General features: G+C 32.6%; 1 protein-coding gene across 1 annotated transcript in view; it reads left to right on the top strand.

Moving 5' to 3' along the window:
- The window catches only part of LOC132738346 (serine-rich adhesin for platelets-like), a gene marked incomplete at its 5' end in the record, with an annotated part of 86303 nt that overhangs the window by 20259 nt on the left and 43587 nt on the right, over window positions 1-22457 (top strand). The window contains 7 exon segments of the mRNA XM_060725832.1: window positions 2412-2477; window positions 7824-7881; window positions 9211-9297; window positions 10791-10867; window positions 15506-15610; window positions 18323-18464; window positions 19807-19954. Coding sequence (XP_060581815.1) covers window positions 2412-2477; window positions 7824-7881; window positions 9211-9297; window positions 10791-10867; window positions 15506-15610; window positions 18323-18464; window positions 19807-19954 — 683 coding nt within the window.

Here is a 22457-nt window from a genome sequence, read left to right as displayed (position 1 = left end):
GAATTGCTTCGTGTTATATCATAGTGGGCATACAGACAATAAAATATAAGTCATTTGTATTTTTATTTCTCTTGGATATGTCTCATTAAAAAAAATTGGTTAAAATCATCAGCAATTAATAGTGTATTCCTTAGATTTTTTTATTTACAAGGTAAAGATGTAGAGGCCAGAGCACATCGTTTTTATTTTAATTTAAGTGTCACTTAAGCACTACAGTGTTTAGTTGTCCTTTTCAACTTCACACTAAATTCCATTTTCAACTTGTTTGCTTCTTACAATTGTATAGCATTTCTAAAAGTATTGCATTACAATCCGCTGGTTTATTAATTACATGTTTAATGTGTACTTCCTAATCGCCTGTCCAAAAATCAGAACAGGTAAAGCAGAATCTATTTTTAGAATATCGAAGGTTAACTCATATCATGACCTAGTAAAATATGTAAACAAACCACAAGAATCGGAAGTAGAACTGATATTATAACTTCCTTACCATGATTTCAAGACTACATGGCGGTAAAGTGTCTTACATGCATTTTCAAAAATAGATATTTATACTAGCCATTGAACTGTATCTAATATATTAATAACTGCTGAATATTCAGCTAAACCCGCGGTATGAGTCACGAAAATAGTTCTTCTTTTATTAATGCGCGAGTTATCCTAGAGTCACGAAAAACTTTTGATTTGTTAATAATAATGTTTTGTATAATGTAGAAATATTTATTTCCTACTAATAATGTCTTGGAACTCAGAGGTTACACCTTTATTGTAGTATAATTTGCTGTCCTACTTTTTCGACAGCGGTAAATCGTTTCAGCAGTAATTTGCATATTGCGCAATAATACTACGGGACTACAACGTTTTTATCAATAATATACGTTCATATTTTAACTTGGATAACTTAATTTGAAATTGAAAAGGCTAAATATGGAAGACATTAAGATATCCAGAGAAAGTATGGGAGTTTTGAAGGATCAAATTCATGTACTATTTCTTGGGCTGTTAATTGGTTTAGGACACATTGCGCGAGTGTAGCCAACGAAATCCCATGTGTAGATGACTTAGCTCTGAACGCGCCTGAGGGCGCGTCCGTCGCAAAAAAGTTATCATTTTAATCCATCTACACTTGATTATGTCTGTAAATGCAGTAAAATAAACTGTGCATTCTTATGTTTATTCTTCGAGCATGTATGGCATTCCTGCTGTTTGTTTCTTTTGATTATGATATGCATGGAATGGTTTTATATCTGTTATCAAATATGAATCAGTAGATATCATAAGAGACTCAGGTGCTGGAGACCTTATTGCAGACAATTTGATCTGCAGATAAAGATGGTATTAATATCTTGATAGTCCATAGATATCAGGCAAGATTATCTTATAGGATTTGTATGAGTCCTACTTGCCTTGTGTATTGGAAAATTATTGTTGTTGATCTCGGTCTGCGATAATCCTGCGATATAATTTTGGATATAATTTTGCGTCTGTCATATTCTTCAGTGTCGGAAGTGCTTGTACATGTATATTTTGGAGTATACTTGTGTTTATGTAATTTAGAATATGATGATATATTTGCATATTTTTGTATATTTTTATTTTTTTTTGGTGAGATTTATTTCTCATCTTGCAGTAATGTGATATAGTTGGGAGATAGGTTGATGGAATTAGATTTCGGCAGTATTGTATTTTGATTTAATTTCAGACAATAGGAAAATATTTATGATATTTATGATGTAATGTTAAGTTATAAATGTTGGATTTTACAATTGTTTTTACAGCTATTACTTGCTTGGGTATACAGACGAGGAAATATTCTTTCGATATATATATACATGCATATATTTCCTGTAATGTGAGAAACGAGGATTAATCGAATGTTTTACTGCATTTGTTTAGCATATGAATAACGGTATGTGGAGAATTCTCGTCGAATTTAGAAACAATACGCTGCACTCGTTATTTAATTAGTTTTGCAGATAAAAAAGAAAGAAAAAAATTCATGTGTCTGAAATGAGAAGCAGAGAGTGGAAAATTTGTATGATTTTTAATATTTCTGAAGTGCACAGAATTGGTTGGAATAATATTTTGGGACTAATATTTAGACTGATGTGTGTTCAAATTTAAGTGACATCTGTGATTGATAGATGTATCGTTGAATGTTGTAATAAAACAATATTGAATATAAATAACATATAGTTGGAAAAAAGGACATTGATTTCTGAGAAAAGTGACTGGGAGGGGGAAAAAAAGTTGAAATGTGATGACTGTTTGACCCTGGTGTGTTAATATGACATTTTAAATGTTTATTTTGTAATACTGTTTGTTTGACATTGTTATAATGTATAACATTACAAACATATGAATAATATCATGTGACTCAGTTGTTACAATAGTGCTTCTCATATTTTCAGTGAAGACAGAGTGATAGACTATTACAAGAAAATATCTGGGACTACCAAAGGATCTGCCATTGTAAAGTAAGTATATTTTAGTTTAGTTTTATAATCTATTTATTAAATTGGAAAAAAGAAATCATAATTATATGCGTGCAATACATTGAAGATGGGGATATTTTTAAATAAATTTAATTAGTTATAAATGGAAATACTCTGCTTTTTAGCTCACCTGTGCATGCTCAGGGTGAGCTTTTAGGATCGATGATTGTCCGTCCGTCGTCCGTTCACATTTTGTTGTTAACATTCTAGCGGTCGCATTTTTGCCTCAATCATCATCAAACTTGGTCAGGATGCTTATCTAGTTGATAGCTCGGATGAGTTCGAACATGGGTCATCTCGGATGAAAAACTAGGTCACAAGAGCTAAAAATAGAAAAACCTTGTTAACACTCTAGCGGTCACATTTTTGCATCAATCATCATCAAACTTGGTCAGGATGCTTGTCTAGGTAATAGCTCAGATGAGTTCGAACATGGGTCATCTCCGGATGAAAAACTAGGTCACTGGAGCTAAAAATAGAAAAACCTTGTTAACACTCCAGCGGTCACATTTTTGCCTCAATCATCATCAAACTTGGTCAGGATGTTTATCTAGTTGATAGCTAGAATGAGTTCGAACATGGGTCATCTCGGATGAAAACCTAGGTCACAAGAGCTAAAAATAGAAAAACCTTGTTAACACTCGATAGAGTTCACAATTTTGCCTCAATCATCATCAAACTTGGTCAGGATGTTTGTCTAGGTGATAGCTTGGATGAGTTCGAACATGGGTCATCTCGGATGAAAAAGTAGGACACCGGAGCTAAAAATAGAAAAACCTTGTTAACACTCTGGCGGTCACATTTTGGCATCAATCATCATCAAACTTTGTCAGGAAGCTTGTCTAGGTGATAGCTCAGATGAGTTCGAACATGGGTCATCTCAGATGAAAAACTAGGTCACCGGAGCTAAAAATAGAAAAACCTTGTTAACACTCCAGCGGTCACATTTTTGCCTCAATCATCATCAAACTTGGTCAGGATGCTTATCTAGTTGATAGCTCGGATGAGTTCGAACATGGGTCATCTCGGATGGAAAACTAGGTCACAAGAGCTAAAAATAGAAAAACCTTGTTTACACTCTAGCGGTTACAATTTTGCCTCAATCATCATCAAACTTGGTCAGGATGTTTGTCTAGTTGATAGCTTGGATAAGTTTGAACATTGGTTATCTCGGATGAAAAACTAGGTCACAGGAGCTAAAAATAGAAAAATTTTGTTAACACTCTAGTGGCTACTGTTTTGATCCAAATATCCTGTAAATTGGTCTGAAAGTTTGTTTGGATGATTTCTAAGTCAAGTTCGAACATGGGTCATCTTGGATGAAAAACTAGGTCACACCGCCCAAATATGGAAAAACCTTGTTAACATTCTAGTGGTCACATTTTCGACTCAATTATCATCAAACTTGGTCAGGATGCTTGTCTAGGTAATTGCTCGGATGAGTTCGAAATCGCATGTGAAACTAGGTCACCGGAGCTAAAAATAGAAAAATCTTGTTAACACTCTAGTTGCTACTGTTTTGATCCAAGTATCCTGGAAATTGGTCTGAAAGTTTGTTTTGATGATTTCTAGGTCAAGTTTGAATATGGGTCACATGGGTAAAAAACTAAATATGGATAATCCTTGTTAACACTGTAGTGGTCACATTTTTGACTCACCTGTCATGAGACTTGGTCAGAATGCTTGTCTAGGTAATTGTTTGGATGAGTTTGATGGATCAGGTGAGCGATCTAGGGCCATCATGGCCCTCTTGTAATACAGATGGAAATACTCTGCTTTTAATACAATGGAAAAACTCGGCTTTTAATACAGATGGAAATACTCGGCTTTTAATACAGAACTGTGTGTTAATTCTTACTCAAATCTTATTTATGCTAATATTAACCCTTGTCATGCTTAAGGTGACAACAGACACTTTCCGTGGTACTCACATAAATGTCATTTAAACTAAGTTATTTTAGTAATAATTGTTATTTATTTAATCTTTGTGCATTAAATATCGTTGATCATCATAAAAAATAACATATTTGAAAAAAATGCCTTTGTAAATGATTGATTTTGAATAAAAATCCTAAAATTTTAAATCGTCATATCAAAGTCATTTTTTATTTTTTTGTCATCAAACTTTTGGAAAATAACCATACTTATATTATCTGGGGAACCGTGTCTCAAATTTTTTCTATCTTTTCTCAAAAAAATATTACGTAACTACAAACATTTTATGCGACTTTTTTCACCATACATATTACGTAATTAAAGATAATTAAGTCGCTGATTGAGCAAACAAAAATCCCTGACACGGTTCCCTCCGTAAATGAATTTCCTTTCATGTGCTTTAAACCGCATGTTAATTGCTTGATTATTAAAAAAGTTATGCCGATTCAAAGTTAGTCCGACCCGCATCAAACGAAGTGTCATAAATCGGCTGTTCTCTCTCGGACCCCTACGTTTCACGCTAAATAATTGCATAATACACAAATATCGCACCAGAGAGGGTCACAAGTTGCGGTAACATACTCTAACAACATTTTATGACCCAGTGACATCTGACCAATTAAAAAGCTGCTGATTAATATCAGTTTATAGCCGAAATTTCTTCAATTCTTAACGTGATTTACTTTCCGTCTGGTATCTGTCGCACATGTCACGTGACTATCGGTAAAATATGAGGCACTCAGTGGGGGGAAATGGAACGCATTGCGCACCGCTAGCGGGGTATTTAATTGTTTCCTTTTTGATGTTTATTAAATTATTATCATCAGCATTATTATTGTATTATACCAGTGTCACTCTGCCTGTGTATTCGTGTATGAAATTCCGTTAAAATATAAAATAAAATAACAAAAAACTGAGCTTCTGACGGTCTTTTAAAGTCCATGGTAGATGTACAAATAAGAACGGGATATTATATATTTTTTTCCACCAAATTGATAATGCTTCACATATTTTAATAGAAATAAAAGATATTACTCGATCATTATGATCTGGCCTTCTTGACTTCTATTATCATGAATATCATCTATGCACGGCATAAAGATCCAGTTTCTACCGGGATAGACAATAAATTTCATACTTTGTCCCAGATTTATTAGTACTGTGTCCGATTTACTGGCGAACAATTTATTTTCACTGAAAATATATTTTAATATCTTTTTTTTATTCATAGAGAAATAATCATCCTTAGACAATCTAAAATGGTTTAGAAATTTGTCAGGGACACCTTACCACAAGTCATATAGGCGTTCACATAAAAAATGTTGTCTGTTTTTGTTGTTAATTGTTTTACTTGACATTGTTAGAAAACGAGGTTGAATGTAAAGTAAACCCTTGAATCCGTACAAAAGTCTATCAACTCAATGTAATATCTATCAGATTAACGGGACAGACAAATTATTCTCACACATTATGGATACTTTAGCAACTACATTTTTAATCAACCCCGTGGTCGTGCGATTTGCCGCTATGCTTAATTATTTATGTTTCATACATTATGTTACGTACATTGGCCGACAATTTTTTAATTTATAAAAAAAAGGCTAAATGTTGAGATATTCATAAAAGATGTACGGTAATTGTACGATACATGTATTACGAGTAGTATGGACCAGTATGGACCTGTAATTCACGCATATATGGAACTACCGATTTCCCTCATTGATGCCTCAACAGGGGGCGGAGCGTTATCGATAATCGACAGGTTACGCGAATAGCAGATACAAATAGTATAGGTACCGTTTTAAAACGTTTAAAAACACATTTTTTTGGACTAACTGTTTCCAAAATTAAATCACGAATGTGTTCAGAAAAGGTTGATAAATCTACTTAGCAAAAAATCTCATTTTAGGTATTTTCAGTGATAATTGATTCCGTTGTCACCTTAATATTTAAAATGGACTCGTCCATCTTTCAATCTGGACAAAACCCTTTATCATTTGTAAGGGAAAATTTCAAAATATGTTCTAACTGAATTAGGGAACCGTACAGACCATGATCGGCTCATCTTGCTGCCAGCAGGGTATGTGTTGAGTCTTGTCAATGTAGGGAGAACTGGCTGTGTATTGGTAGCATAATAGGTGCAATGACAGGCCTTGTAAGATGGTTTGGCATACATGACCAAGTGGTTATGGCTGCTGAATTCAAACTTTTTGCCTCCACATCTGTATGTTGAAGTTAAACACAGCTACCTTACAGGGTTGATGGTTTTTCTCAATATTAAACCAGGCCCGAGATAATTAACTTTTTTTATAAGACTTTTCATTGGACAATGCACATTGTGTAACAGTTTCTGACCAATCAAATACCTAAGATCAAAGTTTGAGCTTTGAAAATTTCTTAATAACCTTCACCCCTGCTGATGCTGGAATTTCACTGTATGACCCTTTTGCATTTTGATGTGATTTAAAATACAATAGAATATGATTATTAAATATGATAAAAATGTAGTTAACTAGGTTCAAATGTCTGTAACAAATACATTTATCTTTAAAAATCTTTTGCATAAAATTTGCAATTGGCACAACTTTTTTGGCATCAACTTTGTGTTGATGTTTATAGAGCTGAAAAAGTTAATTGTATGTTAAAATATGGTGAGATGATACTTCAAGTGTTTGAGGTCAAGGTCTTTAGGGGGGGGGGGGTTCATTCTGTGAGGGATGACCTCTTATACTTGGGATGGCATTCTTGCCAAATGATTTCCTTTTTTTTCCAAGACAATTTTATATAGACATGATAATGTTAATTGTCAGTTTCCTGTAGAAAAGGCGAGGTTAATTTGTGCTTTGAAGATAATGATTTAGGAGTGTTCAATTTTTTTGATACAATCATTTAATGCAATTGCCTCATCTATGTTTTGTTTGATAACAGAGTTTTTGTAGATAATGATGCTGTGAGGCTTCCTATGGCTATGTGAATGGAAATAGTAATTTCTCCTGTACTCGTAGTTATTGTAATAAAATAAAGACTATATTTCATTTATTTCAGTGTTGCCTTTTTTCCAGTCTTTTGGGAACAGGTCCCAGCCTGCCAAATTGGGATTTTTTTTACTCTCAAACATTTAATTAGGTGAAGTAGTCATGTCCATTGCCAAATTGGGAGCTTTTTTTGGTAAAATAGGGACATATAGTGCTTGGGAATGGGTTAGATTCTGGATCCATCGGCAGATTAAAAGGAAAAATAATACAAAAAAAAAGTAATTTAAAAAAGCAGAAATGATATACCGGGACTAAACATAGATTTTCTTCTATATGACGTAAAAATGATGTATTAATTTCAGATTGAGACATTTAAGCTGTATGTTGCTATTTATAGATAATTTATTTGTTTTTGCAGTTACATGACAATAATCGAGAGCTTACCAACATACGGCATTCATTATTTTGAAGTGAAGGTAAGCTATTTAATATGATACCCCCTTATGTTTTATTAATTTACCTGTAGAGAAGAAGTATATATTTGCCGCAGGACCACTATTGTTTCCCATTTCGCATGATCGCATCAATTTTATAGGAATTGGCAGCATTGTGAAATGGAATGATGTTAACGATACATTTTTGTCGTTTATTATAATGGTTCATTTCTTTACATATTATGATGTTCGTAAATATATTTGTCAGGCCATTGGGTTACTCAAAATGCTTTTTACTCCAAGATGTAAGCACTTTACACCTTACTTGTGACATGTGATGCAGAGATCTTAAAATTTCTTAAGAAATTACCTAGAATCTTTGCGTGAAGGGGGTGGGGGAACTGGTAATTACTGGTTAGGTTTACTGGAAAGCCTGTTAGGTGAACCTACCATCAAAATATGACCAAAAATGTGTCAAAATCAGGGTAAAAACCAAACCAACTGACAAAAAATATATTTATTCAATAGAAGGGGCCATAACTATTCATTGAGAGTCTTTTTAAGTGAATGTTAGTCTTTACCCCACAAAAATGGAAACCTTAGACATACAAACCTTAGTACCTCCTCTAGCACAATCATCCATAAGAATTGGATGATAATTATGAACTTTTGATAATCTTTAAAGATTTTACCATGGTAGAGAATATAGAAAAAGAAAATCTATTTGATCAGAGAATAGAAACACTGATTTTCTAGAAGATTCCGCTGTAATTATATACAGATCCTTGCAAGCTTTAAAAGCCTTCATAGTAATCATCAACATCATTCCACTCATTCTGTTAGCTGTTGGGAGATGTCTGGGTTGCTTTGGTACAGGTGTTAATCACAAGACACTACCAGTTGCTTCTTATTTATGTTTAACTGGAAGAAAAATGCGGAAAATTTATTGCAAGAAGCATATTGTTTTTAGTGTATTTTAGGGTAAGATTTGGCACTTAAGGGAAGGGATGTCAAAAATGACAATTTTCTAAGCTGGATATTAAAGGGCATTTAAGGCATCAGTCTAATAATGCTTTTCATTACCTACTTAACATTATGCTTCAAACATGTTGTTTGTTGTTAATTTCAAAAATTACGAAAATGTAAATGGCCGAATATTCAAACTTACAGTATAGATGGTCTGCAAAGATGTGCAGACTGGGCTGGTCAATAGTTTTTACTGGAGGTATAAGCCTGTGGTCACTTTCAGCATTTTAAAGGAATTATAAAAATCATTGACATTGTTTTTGAAAAATAAAAGACAGAGACATAAAATAAATTTAAGTACCATCATAGTTTTAGTACTGTTCACCATCATGTTGTTGTTTTCAGGATAAAAAAGACATTCCATGGTGGTTAGGTATAAGTAACAAGGGTATTGGTGTATACGATAAACAGGATAAAAATGTGCCTCGAAGGGTAAGTTCAGGTCAGGTTGTCTGAAAATTGAAAAATTCAAGCACTTAATGTGTTGCCGAAGACCTGCTTTTGTTCCATTTAAAGATCTTTCATTGAAAATTATGAAACCTTTCATGCAATAGTAATTCCTAATATGTTCTGAAGAAGAATGTTACATTGTGACCTTAACCATTATCATGTTAAATATCTGAAATGGACTTGTCCATCTTTCAATTGAGGCAAGATCATTCATCAACAGTGCAGACCATTCTCAGACTGCCCAGCAAGCTAATGGTTAAAGAGGTCATGACGTGTTCTGAATGGTTCGATTGTAAATAGAAAATGGAAGTCTGTATAATAATGAAAGTAGAAACAAAGAGAAAAAAAAGAATATTTAGCATTTCCGTTATTTATTTGTTTTTTAGGTGTGGTAATTTTTCTGGGAAATTGAATTACAGAATGTAAACAGTCCTTGAAAGAAATGTGTTTTATTCAAATACACTGGCATTTACAACTGTAATAAATTCTACAGAGTTTTTACAAAACCTTTCATCTTTAATTATTATTTATAAAAAAGCAACAAACAAAACATTCTTCAGATTTTCTTCTTGTTTTGTTTTTTGCCTGAAATTTACAATTGAAAAATAATGATTTTATATATATTAGGAGAAAAGAATTGTTTTTGCCTTAAATTTATATTTCATGTATTTGAGGAAAAAGGAATTTTGGGGAATAAGTGGGGATGGGGGATTTAGTGATTTCTACAGAATTGGATGTCTGCGGGTTTAATTTAAATTGGTAGACACCATGCAGTGAGAAAGAAACAGATTTTGTTCGTCTTGGTTGTCATTATTGAGTTAGAATAAGTGTCAAAGTTTGACGTTTGCCTATATAAGATGTCAAGTTAAGTCTGAATGTTCCACACAATCCTTCAAAATGAATTATTTAGACCATACTGTCAAATCTGTGATAGGTCTTGTCTATGTCTTGAATAGAAAAGTTTTGATTTACTGGCTTATAGAAATAGGAAAGAGAATATTTGATTTTCTAATACTTGATGGTTTACTTTGAAAATTGAAAGAGAAAGAACGTTTGCAATGTAGATGTAGGCAGTAAAAGGCAAAGTACTTTTATTGAGCTTATAAGGAGTGCTGGTCTCCATTGTAATTTATAAAATGAATTAAGCTTTTAGGAAGTACTGGTATATAATGCATATGATTATAGAATTTATTGAGGTTTCAGGAGCACTGGTGTTTATGAAATTCTGAGCTAATTTATAGTTCATATTATCACCTTAGTGCAGTAACGGGTTAACTCCTATAAAATTATAGAAGGAGTTAACCTGTTACTGCACTAAGGTGACAATATGCTTATCTGTGGCCATATTTAAAACTGTGAAGCATTTCAGGATATACTGGCTCACAATGCATTTTATGAAAAAAAAGTATATACATGTAGAGGTTTTAGGAGCACAATATACATATTGTCTAGAATGTTTTTATAAATGTTTACAGGTGTTTGTGTGGAAATCCCTAGAAAATCTGTACTACAGGGATAAGAAGTTTTCAATAGAAGTTCATGACCCAAAACGGTAAGTGTCAGCATCAAAGTTGAATGCTAGTATGGCTGTTTTATAACATTTTTGTTTTTAACCAGTTAAACCTTTTATAGACTTGTCTTTTTATATGCCCGAAAGAATTTCGTGATGCCTCCTCCCTGGCTTTATAAATAAAGCAAACCTTATTTTTGTTTGGTTTATATTTAATTCATTGATATGCAGTCTATGAAAGGTTTGACAGATTTACTTATCATTTTCATCACTTATGCACATATTTGTGAAATAAACAAAGGGTTTTGTAACATTTTTATCACATTTTCACCATATTTGCATGGTAAGCTTCCATGATAGTTTTATCAAATATTTTATTTACGCTAATTTTTATCAAAAATACCTTATATATCAAAGTATATATCAACATTTCAAACTACTGTGCTGTGTCAATAAATAAGAAAGCTGTTGTTTCTATGCACAAGATTTTTTTTTATTTTTAGCATAAGCACTGAAGTCAAAGAAATTGAAATGATAAAAATTCAAGAGTTAATTTGATTTTTATCAATTTTAGTTGTTGTTATTACCTCCCTTTAATTTTTATTTACTAACCAGTTTCATTTGAATGTTGATTTAACATAACAATTCTGTAAGAAGGTGCCTTTCTTCTAACCAGCTGTCTTTCTTAAGTTTGATGTGTGTTTGTGTGCATGAGATTTCCATGTTGTTTTGGCATCTTGTGTACTTTTCAGTTATATGCACCAGTTTATAGGGGTTTTTATAATGTTGTTTGCATCATGAAAGGTCATTTTTACCTTACTACGCCTTACAACACCTTACCACACCAAATGCAAGGTTATAGATATTTTAAGCATGTTTGTGTACTTTCTAGAAATGTCGCAATAATGAGTATTGATATTATCAGCATTGTAGTGAATGTTTGTTCCACAATAATTGTTGTTCTTTTTACCTTACCACATTATTGATATTGTCAGCATTTTGGTGAATGTTTGTTCCACAATAATTGTTGTTCTTTTTACCTTACCACATAATTGATATTGTCAGCATTTTGGTGAATGTTTGTTCCACAATAATTGTTGTTCTTTTTACCTTACCACATAATTGATATTGTCAGCATTTTGGTGTATATTCCACACATGCTCTTTTTACCTTACCACATAATTGTTTAGGTAATTGATATTGTCAGCATCTTGGTGTATGTTCCACACATGTTCTTTTTACCTTACCTTAGCATTCATTTATATGTGTTTTACCTTACCACACCAATGTTTTGGAAGTTGATATTGTCAGCATATCTGTGTATATGTTCCACCCATGCCCTTTTATACCTTACTACTTTGGTAGTGAAGATTTTAAGCATCTTGTTGTATAAGGCATTGTAGGATTAGTTCTTAACAACATTTTACCACTGGATTAACACTGTTTTACCAGGATCAGTTATTAACAGCTGTTAACCATTAGATTACTTAGAATAAGTTCTTAACAGCATTCTATGACTAGATAACCGTTGAGATCCATTCTCAATGGCAGTTTACAACTAGATAACTGTTCAGGATCAGTTGTAAACAGCATTTTACCACTGGATAACTGTTATAGGAATTTACAACTGGATAACTGTTAGGATCAGTTGTAAACAGCATTTTACCACTGGATAACTGTTACAGGAATTTACAACTGGATTACTGTTATGATCAGTTGTAAACATCATTTTACCACTGGATAACTGTTACAGGAATTTACAACTGGATAACTGTAATGATCAGTTGTAAACAGCATTTTACCACTGGATAACTATTACAGGAATTTACAACTGGATTACTGTTAGGATCAATTGTAAACATCATTTTACCACTGGATAACTGTTACAGGAATTTACAACTGGATAACTGTTAGGATCAGTTGTAAACAGCATTTTACCACTGGATAACTGTTACAGTAATTTACAACTGGATTACTGTAAGGATCAGTTCTTAACATCATTTTATCTCTAGATAACAGTTCATGAGTTAGAAATGGTTGTAAACAACATTGGCGTGGCCTTTTAGTAGTTTTATAGGCGAACATATATGAATGTAGGCGTACATTATGCTGCTGAAGTGAAGAAAATGTACATTCCAAGACATACATTAGGTAAAACTTCCACTGATTATTGTAAATGGTCATCCTAAAAATTCTTAGGTCATTGTTAACAAAATTAATTCAAAACGATTAAAGACCAGCCTAATAATAACACAAATGCAAAGGGCCCTGAAAGTTAAAAAAACCCAACAGTTTACACCTTCCTGATAGTTAAAAAAAAACCAACAGTTTACACCTTCCTGATAAAAAAAAACCTAACAGTTTACTACACATTCTGTAATTCTAAATGCAACAATGTTAAAAGACTTACAGTCAACACTATGTTTAGGAATAATCTTTTTAAGTTAATTCTGCACTCTCAAAAGTAACTATTTATATGCCAAGAATTTTATTTTGGTTAAGTTATATATATGACACTTACACTTAAAAGGTCATGTGGCAAGAAATATAAAAACATGAAAGAGCTCAGACTGTTTACTTTACACCGTTTATGAAGTGAAAATTCGAATCACAAAGGTAATCTGAGGGCTTAAATGGATTTTAAATTATTTACAAAGTAGAGATAAAGATAAATAGAGTTTAGATCATTTAGCAAGTGGAAATAAAGATGTTTGTAATGAGGCATTAGAGTCACCTGTAATAATTCCATCACTCACAAAGATGTAAGCACTCCTAAATCGTCTTAAGTGTTGTAAGTGTTGTAAGATTTGTGGATTTTGAAAGATATTTGTGGATTTTTTTTTGTCTTTTTAAAAAGTGACCAGAATTTGGCGGAAAAAAAGGTGGCAAATCTGTTAAAGCCTTTTTCTTCTCAAATATGTTTGGAATTTTCTTTAACAGATTAAAAATCAAATTTTCACAGTGGACGTAACTGTTACTTAACAAAATATTTTGCTTTGCTTTGGTTTTATACTGCTTGTTTGAATTGTATTTATCATGCAATTGAATGCTTCAAATGACTTTGAAAGTGTCAGCTTTGTTTAAGATATTAAATATATTTATCATATATTAAATTGAATGCTTTAAGAAGAATTTGAAAGTGTCAGCTTGTTTGGATTTAGCAATGCAATTGTGTGTGCTTTTGAAGATTATCTCTTACCTTTAGATGTAAAGCTTTTTTTTCATAATTTTATATTGTTCTGTTCAAATGATCATTTAAGTTGGCATGGTTAGTACCCTGACTGAGTGGTTAGAGTAGCTGACTTCAAATTACTTGCCGCTTATTGCTGTGGGTTCAATTCCCACCATGGATTTTGGATCATGTGAAAGGTTATCAAACTAATCTATTATGTATGGTTGGTGGTATAATACTTAGATGTCTGCTTGTGCCTTCAACATTACTCAGAGTCACACTGAAAAAAAAAAACACACTAGAAGTTGCCATATGACTTCTACATTGTCATTGTGACTTAAACCCAACAAAAATATAATCAAGGGGTTTGTGGGGCACATTTTAGTTTGTTGTAAATGTAAATGCTATATTGTCAGCAGTTTGAAGAAGTTCTGTGTCTACAGAATCATATCGGAAAAGAAACTGTAAGCATCAAGAAAGTATGTGACATGACTATACTGTATGACCATAGATTGCTTATTTGTGACCTTGACCTTTGCTGAAATTGAAATAGAATTCTTTTTGTCATTCATCTACTTTCATTCTTTCTTAGAAAGCGCTGCTTTTCCTGTTTAACCTGTACATCTTACCTTGTCATTTCCTGTATTTTCCTTGTGTTCATATCAAATCAACTTTCTAAATAACTCAACTTTCAGTTGCTTGATTGTTTCTTTCTGGTGATTTCTTTATCATTTTGTTAATTCTTTGTGGTATTTTTTTTGTCATTTCCATTGACCAGTTGATCTTTTTCATAGAACTGTGTGTGCTTTTCTTTTCCCTGCTGCATGTTGAAGTTCTTTGTCTATATTTTTGGTCTTTCTGTATCCTTTTGTCCCATTTTCCTGTCTTTAAAGGAATCATCTTTTTGTCACTTTTCCAAGCTTTCTTCCATTTCTTTTACTTTTACTCAAATTGTTCCCTATTACTGCTATGTGCTTTACTTTCCCTGTTTTTAAAGGAATCATCTTTACGTCACTTTCCAAGCTTTCTGCCATTTCTTTACCTTTTACCCCCATTGTTCCCTATTCCTGCTATATGTTTTACTTTTGTGGCTTTGCTTTGTGTAACTATAAGTTCTTCTTATTGAGGCACCTTCTTTCAGTGTAGAAATTAGTATATAGGGAAATAAAATAATTAATACTGACTATTATTTCTATTTTTTTTCTCAGCAATATCTTTTAATAACATTTTAAGTCATATAGTGAAAAAAAAAAAAAAATGATTCTGGGGTGTGAGATTTATACTTTATACATTACTAACCCTAAATTTTTATATTCGCATTTTCTCCAATATGATATGTTTGAAATGACAAGTAACATAATTGTACATGTGTGAATAATTTGTTTTTGTAATGCATATTCAAGTATATATATATATATTTAGGCAATATTACAAATTTGTAGCTGGAAGACGGTGCTTTGATTTTTCTTGCTAGTATATGTTCTATCTATCTTTCTGTCTATATATAGTATAGTTCACACGTTGAGCAGTTTCAACCTGTACGAGGACGCCATTCGAGAGCGAGTCGAGGAATGTGACGATCTCTCCGACGCAATAACTGACCCGTCAACTCAGTAAGTTTGAATACATGTAAGATATTTTGAGGCGAATCTTCTGGTATTTAAAACAAGTCAAAGCAGCAAATACTGGTAACTTAATTTGATGAGTAATTTAGTAATTTAGGTTGAAAACAGTAAGTAAATGCTGTGTTAGCTAAGTTTATTTTATTGAATATTGGACAATAAGGTATATGTGCAAGATAAGTGGAAATGAAAACCAGGGTCATCTGATGAAGATGTCTCTGAAAATGACCAATAAAAGATCTCAAGTTCTATTTTCATCTTCCTTAAAACATTTAAGGGTCGTGAAACAGGAAGGGGTGAAGGGTTAAAGGAATAATAATTGTTCCCAGTTTGCCTGTCTGTATCATTGACTAACCGTTTCTCATAAGCACTTTATTCATTGACAGATATATTTAAGATATTTAGTATGCAGTTGCCTTGCAAGGGCATTCTACTTTTTGGTGGTATTTGACCTCCATCAGTGGGGTCAGGGTCAGTCACTGTGATGAAGTCACTAACAATTTATATTTTGTCTGGGTTTCTATTTGTGTCTGTGTCAAAACTACATTGGAGAGCATTGATTTGAGACCTTGTATGAAGTAGTAAAGGTAACTGATTTTGTATATTTAATCTGTCATCCCTTTTGGTTTTGTTCAGACTCAGGATGTCAAAATTCTTAAATTTAAAGTATTCCACCAAACATATCTACTCCCAGGTACATTCCTGTATCTTGAATAATGAATGCACAGAGTGTCTCCTTTTGATCTTCTTTTGTTCATGAGCAAAGTTAGAAATTCACAGTACAACTTCTCTGTCAATTTAATTTGAAACCCAAGAAAATGAAAGCTTAAAAAAGGAATATTTGTTTTCCTTTATAGACAGCACAGTGAGTTTAAAGCACATATATATTGATAAAACAGTCTATAAATAGGTTTGCATAGAACTTTTTCTCAGACAATGACATATAAAAACAGCAATATAACCTGATAAAAGAGACAACAAAAGCTGTTAGCTAATTATCCAATCAAAAACGCTCAAGACGGGTTTTAGTCTGGTCACATGGGGTCGCCAGTTTTGAGTGCTTTTTCTGATATAGTTACATTATGTACATCCGAGATTGTCAAATAAGTCTGTCAAAGTTGATGAAAATCTATCGGTATGATATGTAATCATTAATACGAATGTCAGTCTTTGGAGTGCTTCTGATACAATTATTCATTACATCCCTAGTCTGGTCCGTCAACTCCGTACATTTACCGTTATCCATTCATTTTGTATTCACAGTTTTCTCTTCCATAGACAATATGTTATGTAACTGACAGTTAATAAGAAAGCAAGTAGCTGTGGAAATAATCAAATAGACAAACTTTTGTTGGTTGTAGATGACTTTTTCTGTTTATTACATATTTTATTGTAAAGTTTAGGGTATTTATCAAATATTTTCTGAGGTGGTTCATTATGAATTTAAGGTGTTAAAAATTTGGTTCTATCATATATAATGAAGAGTGTTTCTAAGTTTCCTGATGACCAAAACTGCGTTTGAGACAGTCAATTTGGCCTACTGTCGCCTCGTATTGACAACCCTGAAATTCTGTTTGCCATATTTTGCACATTTGGCTGGTGTTAAAGTTACTTATGTAAAAGGATGATTGTCATTCAGAAAGTGTGATACTGATGTTTGGAGGGTAGGGACATAAGCCTTTGGGTACGGATAGAACTAAGGAAATTTGAGGACACGGTTATGCTTTACATTCCTGTGATTTTCTCATCTCCAATAGACATTTATGTATTATTTTGGTATCTGTAGAGTTATGTGGAAGTTTTTTTCTGGGAAGGGCTTACTGAAATGTTGCTAGAACTTATTGACCAACACATTTGCTTTTGTTTAATTGTCCAATTTTCTGTGTATATTCGCATGTATATAGGCAATAAAAATGGTTAAACTAAAATTAGAAGTTTTTTTTGAAAATATGAATTATCTCTCTTTGTCCTTTATATAATTTATACATAGATGTTTTGCATGGAATATTTTGATCACAGCATGATGTGCACATATTGTGTATTATATTATCTCATGTGAATCATTGTTTGTAACCTTATATACTGCTTTGTACAATAAGGCACGTTTGTAATGTTGATTTTCATCATTTGTGTTGTTGATTTTCATTGGGCAGTCATAATTTTATGACCTGTATAGTTAGTATGTCTGCTGCAGATTTATCAAATTTATTTTTAGATTTATTGATTTATTTTTCGATTTATTGATTTATTTCTAGATTTATTTTTATTTCAAATTAGAAAGCAAATGTGCAGTGTTTTAATATTTGCTATCAGAACTTTACAATGATTTTGTATGGCCAGTACAAACAGTTGTTTAGTGCACTGATTCTTATACCTATTGGCATAATATTGCTGGAACTGAATGTGATTGGCCATTGCCACCAGTATAGAGTCAGGCTAGTCTGCACATTCCTGTATGCCTGTAGCATAATGGCTGACCAACTTCAAATTTTCATCAATATATCTCCTTATTTAATAATGGATAGCTTCAAAAAATAAAAACTGGATATAGATATGAAATACAACAGGATAAGGGAAAATATATTTTTCCAAAGTAAAATTATTTTATAGATTCTTCAGTCATCACAATGCATACAGTTTTATTTTAAAATCTTTAAAAAAAAATCATGTTAAACTGAACATTGTTTGTTTACTGTATTACAGGGTATCAGTTAGCAGACGGACATTTGGCCCGGGCAATGTGAATGTTCACGCCTGGTTTGGTCTGACACCACAAGTGACAAAATGTATCTGGTCAATGGCTGTGGCTCAACACCAGTTCTACCATGAGCGGAAAGCAAGCAAAGTAAGTCGTAGTGTTACACAGTGAGAATGAAGGCAGATTTTCATCAAACTTCACTTGTATGTGGTCAATCGGGCATGGATATATAACTTTAAATTTCTTAATGCTGGCGTGAAAACTTCAGTGCCTTTGCCTAAAGAATAAAAGAAGGTTTGGTTGCTTCAGCGTCTGTGTTTTAAGTATAGAAGTACGTCAAGTCAGCACATCAGTGCTGTCTAAACTGACTCAGTACTGTTGGCTGATCAGCTCTTAAATTTATCATTGTCATATCCCTAAAATTGATAATGGACCACTCCAAAATGAAAGTTGGAGAAGTCCATATAGCATGTTTAGGGTGTAAAAGCAAAACATTATTGAAAAACAAGTAATAATAATTTTATTCCTACAAATCTTCGATATATTTTCTGAAATTAATTTTGACGTTTCAGAACAAATTCTCAGAAAGTTAGCCTTCATTCCAAGTAGTTTTGATATGTTATTTATATGTATTCAAGCAGTTTATGTCATTTGTGTAATTTTCTTCACTGCATCGTTTTCTGTAGGGAAATTTTGTTGCAGCTGAAAGTGCAAAAAAAATGACAAAATGTTTTGAAGAGAAATCCAGATTGTCTCAAGTAAATGATATAGATATAAGATGATATTACAATATTCAAATTCACTTCCTCTCTGAATTATAGATTGGTAAATTCTGAAACTCTGTAAAAGATTTTTTAACACAGAATTTTGAATTTGAAAGTGAAAAGTTTCAGGCTGTACATTATATGATTTTCTATAGAGAGTTTTTGACTGATATGAAATTAAGCAAGACTAGATATTGATGCTTACAAAAAAATTCTATCAGCTTAACATAATTTTTAAGCATAAGTAAACAAGTTTTTCGCAAGCTTTTGATTGGTTAGAAATAAGTCAAAGTTCTTGTAAAAATTTCTTTATGTGGGCTTTGATTATTGGTTTACTGGCAAGACTTCAGTCTGTCCTTTGCAATCAGACCATCTTGCAACTTCTCAATTTTGATATTTTGATATTTTTACATTCCTTAAATTAACAATAAACAGCCCAAATTCAAAATAGGACTCCATAAATATAGAAAATTTAGAAGCATAAGATTGTGTTCTAAAAATGATTAGGACAATGTAGTGTAGAAGGTTGTAATAAATGATACAAGCTGCTTAAAGATCCTGATCAATGTAATGTATATGTATGTTATGCTACGATTATATATCTTATTATCCGTTGCCGACCACCATTAGGTCAATGGCATTTTTGTTTTACTGATTTGTGTGAGCATATTGCACAGTCCGTGCCCCTTTGGGTGGGCAGGATACTCATACTCAATGATTTACAGACCAGTCTACCATCGGCAAGAAGTGTGAGCGAACTAGCCACCGAACTATCCCGCAGCACGTCATCACTACCAGGGTCGCTGGGCTCGGACATCAGTCGTAGTGGGAGCTCAGCCAGTCTGCCCAGTCTTACAGCTTCAAGATTTGATCGTAAGTTTTATGAAAATTCTGGTAGACAAATTTTGTTTTCATTCTGATGATTGGTGTTCTACTGAAACATATTTAAATCCAATTTTACATAAATAACTTAAGTTTTACGTAAAATCATAAAAATTATCATTAATTTTGTAAATTTATCAGTTATCAGAGTACTGTACAAATAGCTTTCATAAAAAATAAAATGAAAATATAAAAAAAAAGAAAACAATATCAATTCATTTAAGTAATGCTAGGGAAAATACTTTTTGTGTATTTGTATACCTTAAAGCCTCTAGTATAGATAATATGTAAAATAGAAACAGAAGCCAGTCTGTCTGGTATATGCATTAATCAAGCACATCATGTAACATACACCACTAGGGAAATCTAACAGTTTATTTGGTAGTGATTTTATGATAGGAGGAGAATGGTTTATTTATGGTAGTTAAGTTAGACACAACAATTCCAAGGTTATACAAAATAGATATATAGTTATGTATAGTTAGTTAAACAGCAGTGGGTCAATCTGATATATTGTCTGTCAGTAGTAGTTTCTCAGTACAGACTCACAATGTGTCAAGTCAGGTTGACGTTAGTGGATAACACAACTTTGGTAGAAGACTCAGGTCCTCATTGGTTTTGTCGTGACGCGGCTCATATAGTTAAGTATAAGAGCATAAATGTCTACCAGTATAGAGCCTTTAGTCATTAGTTCTCGGTCAGATCAGTCTCAACAATGTTCACTGATTGATTTCAGAATTTTGATTGTGAAAATTTGTTTTGTTTTTGATTTCCCATTAATGTCAAGCCCCATTTAGGTGGCCTAGAGGTGTGCCTTAAGTCTCGCCATTTGACAGCTTTCTGGGTAGTATATCCAGTAATCCCACCAGTGTTAATGGTGAAAGTCGAAAGAGATTTTTGACCGTTATTGGATTTAACACAAAACCTTTGGATAGGAAGTCTAATGTCCCCTCTTTGTTAGCAATATAACTGGACATATTACAGAAGTTGAACCGGAAAGAGTAAAAATGTTAGTTGAACCCTCGAACATTACCACTCCTGCTGGCATGTCTTGTTTTCCATGATAATCACAATTTTAAAAAAAGTTCAGACAACCTGACAATTGTGTTTGTTAAAATATCTCTGATCATAGGTAAGGCGCCAACAAGTTGAATGGTTTTACTATATATATTTTTCTAGATCAAGTTTGTAAGCTGGTAGATTTTGTATTATTGTAAGCTTAAGTATATATTGGAATTGATGAGAAAATTGCTGTTTTTATTAAATTTGTATAAGACAGTGTGATGTAGTTCTTATTTTCCCTTTGTTGTTTTATTGAAATGTTCCGATTTGATAGCAGATTTTCTAAATAATTATTTAGCTGTACATTATTTAATCTATTCAATGACAAAATGTCCTTGGAATAAGGTTTTTAGGTCAGAGCCCATGTCTTTAACCAATTGTGTTATATATAATAATCATTAAGACAGTTTTGTTTCAAGAGTGAAATTGAGGAAGAAAGCTTTTATTATAATCTGTCAAACTTTGTTAAAATGGAAGGTCGGTTACAATCTTGATTACAGTTTTGCATGTCAAATGTTGCAAGATGTTAAAGGTCATGTTAATGCATTGAAACAGAGAATGTGTGCAATTGTAAAAAACAATAGAAGGTTGGGTCATGTGCTTCTTGTTTTACATGTTTGTGTTGTAAAAGATTCACCACATAATATAATCATGGCAAATGAATAAAGTGTATCATTCTATATATTATAGTGTATTATCTTGCACGAGTTATGATTTTAAGCCTAAACTTTCTGAGTTTCTTAAACAGATTTGTCATGCTTCCATTCATGAAACAGTTCACAATTGGGGTATATCATGGTGAAAAATAAATGTTAGTCAACCAGCAGTATAGTGCCTGGTCATACTGAACAAACGTGCACGCTGGCCTGTTACTATACTGGTGGAAAATTGCTAAATTGCTTTTTTTTTGGTCCATTTGAGATTCACTTGTTATTTTTTGTGCTGTAAATATTCTTGATTAAATAGGCCATTACAGATTGATTGAACAAGGTTGTCCACTTGTCACAGTTCAGATATTTAGAGGAGATAGTATGTAAGCAGCTGAATAGCTCAGTTGGTAGAGCAGCTATACGGCATTCCGAGGGTCTCAGGTTTGAGTCCTGGTCAGACTGCATATTTTTCATATGCTGTGTATTGATACACTGATTATGAATAATTTTGATTTGTCTATTTCTGAAACTAAAACTTTATTACAACTGATGATATTAGTGCAGAAATTTGTATAACTATTTATTGCAAAGGGTTGACTTGCTTATATCCAATTATCAATTATGACTTGTCCAATTATTACAATTATTACAATTATTATTACGAAACTGAAACACTATTACCCTACATCAGATTACTATAGTGCAGAATCTTGTCTGATGATAATATGTTATACTATATTATGTTTGATTAAGATAAGCCCGGGATACAGTTACATCCCATG

Source organism: Ruditapes philippinarum, unplaced genomic scaffold (genome assembly GCF_026571515.1).
Source record: "Ruditapes philippinarum isolate M1 unplaced genomic scaffold, ASM2657151v2 ctg1450_1_1_1_1, whole genome shotgun sequence".
In the NCBI taxonomy this organism is placed as follows: Eukaryota; Metazoa; Mollusca; class Bivalvia; order Venerida; family Veneridae; genus Ruditapes; species Ruditapes philippinarum.
Note: the sequence above shows the minus strand (reverse complement) of the source record. Positions and strands in the feature narration are given on the sequence as shown.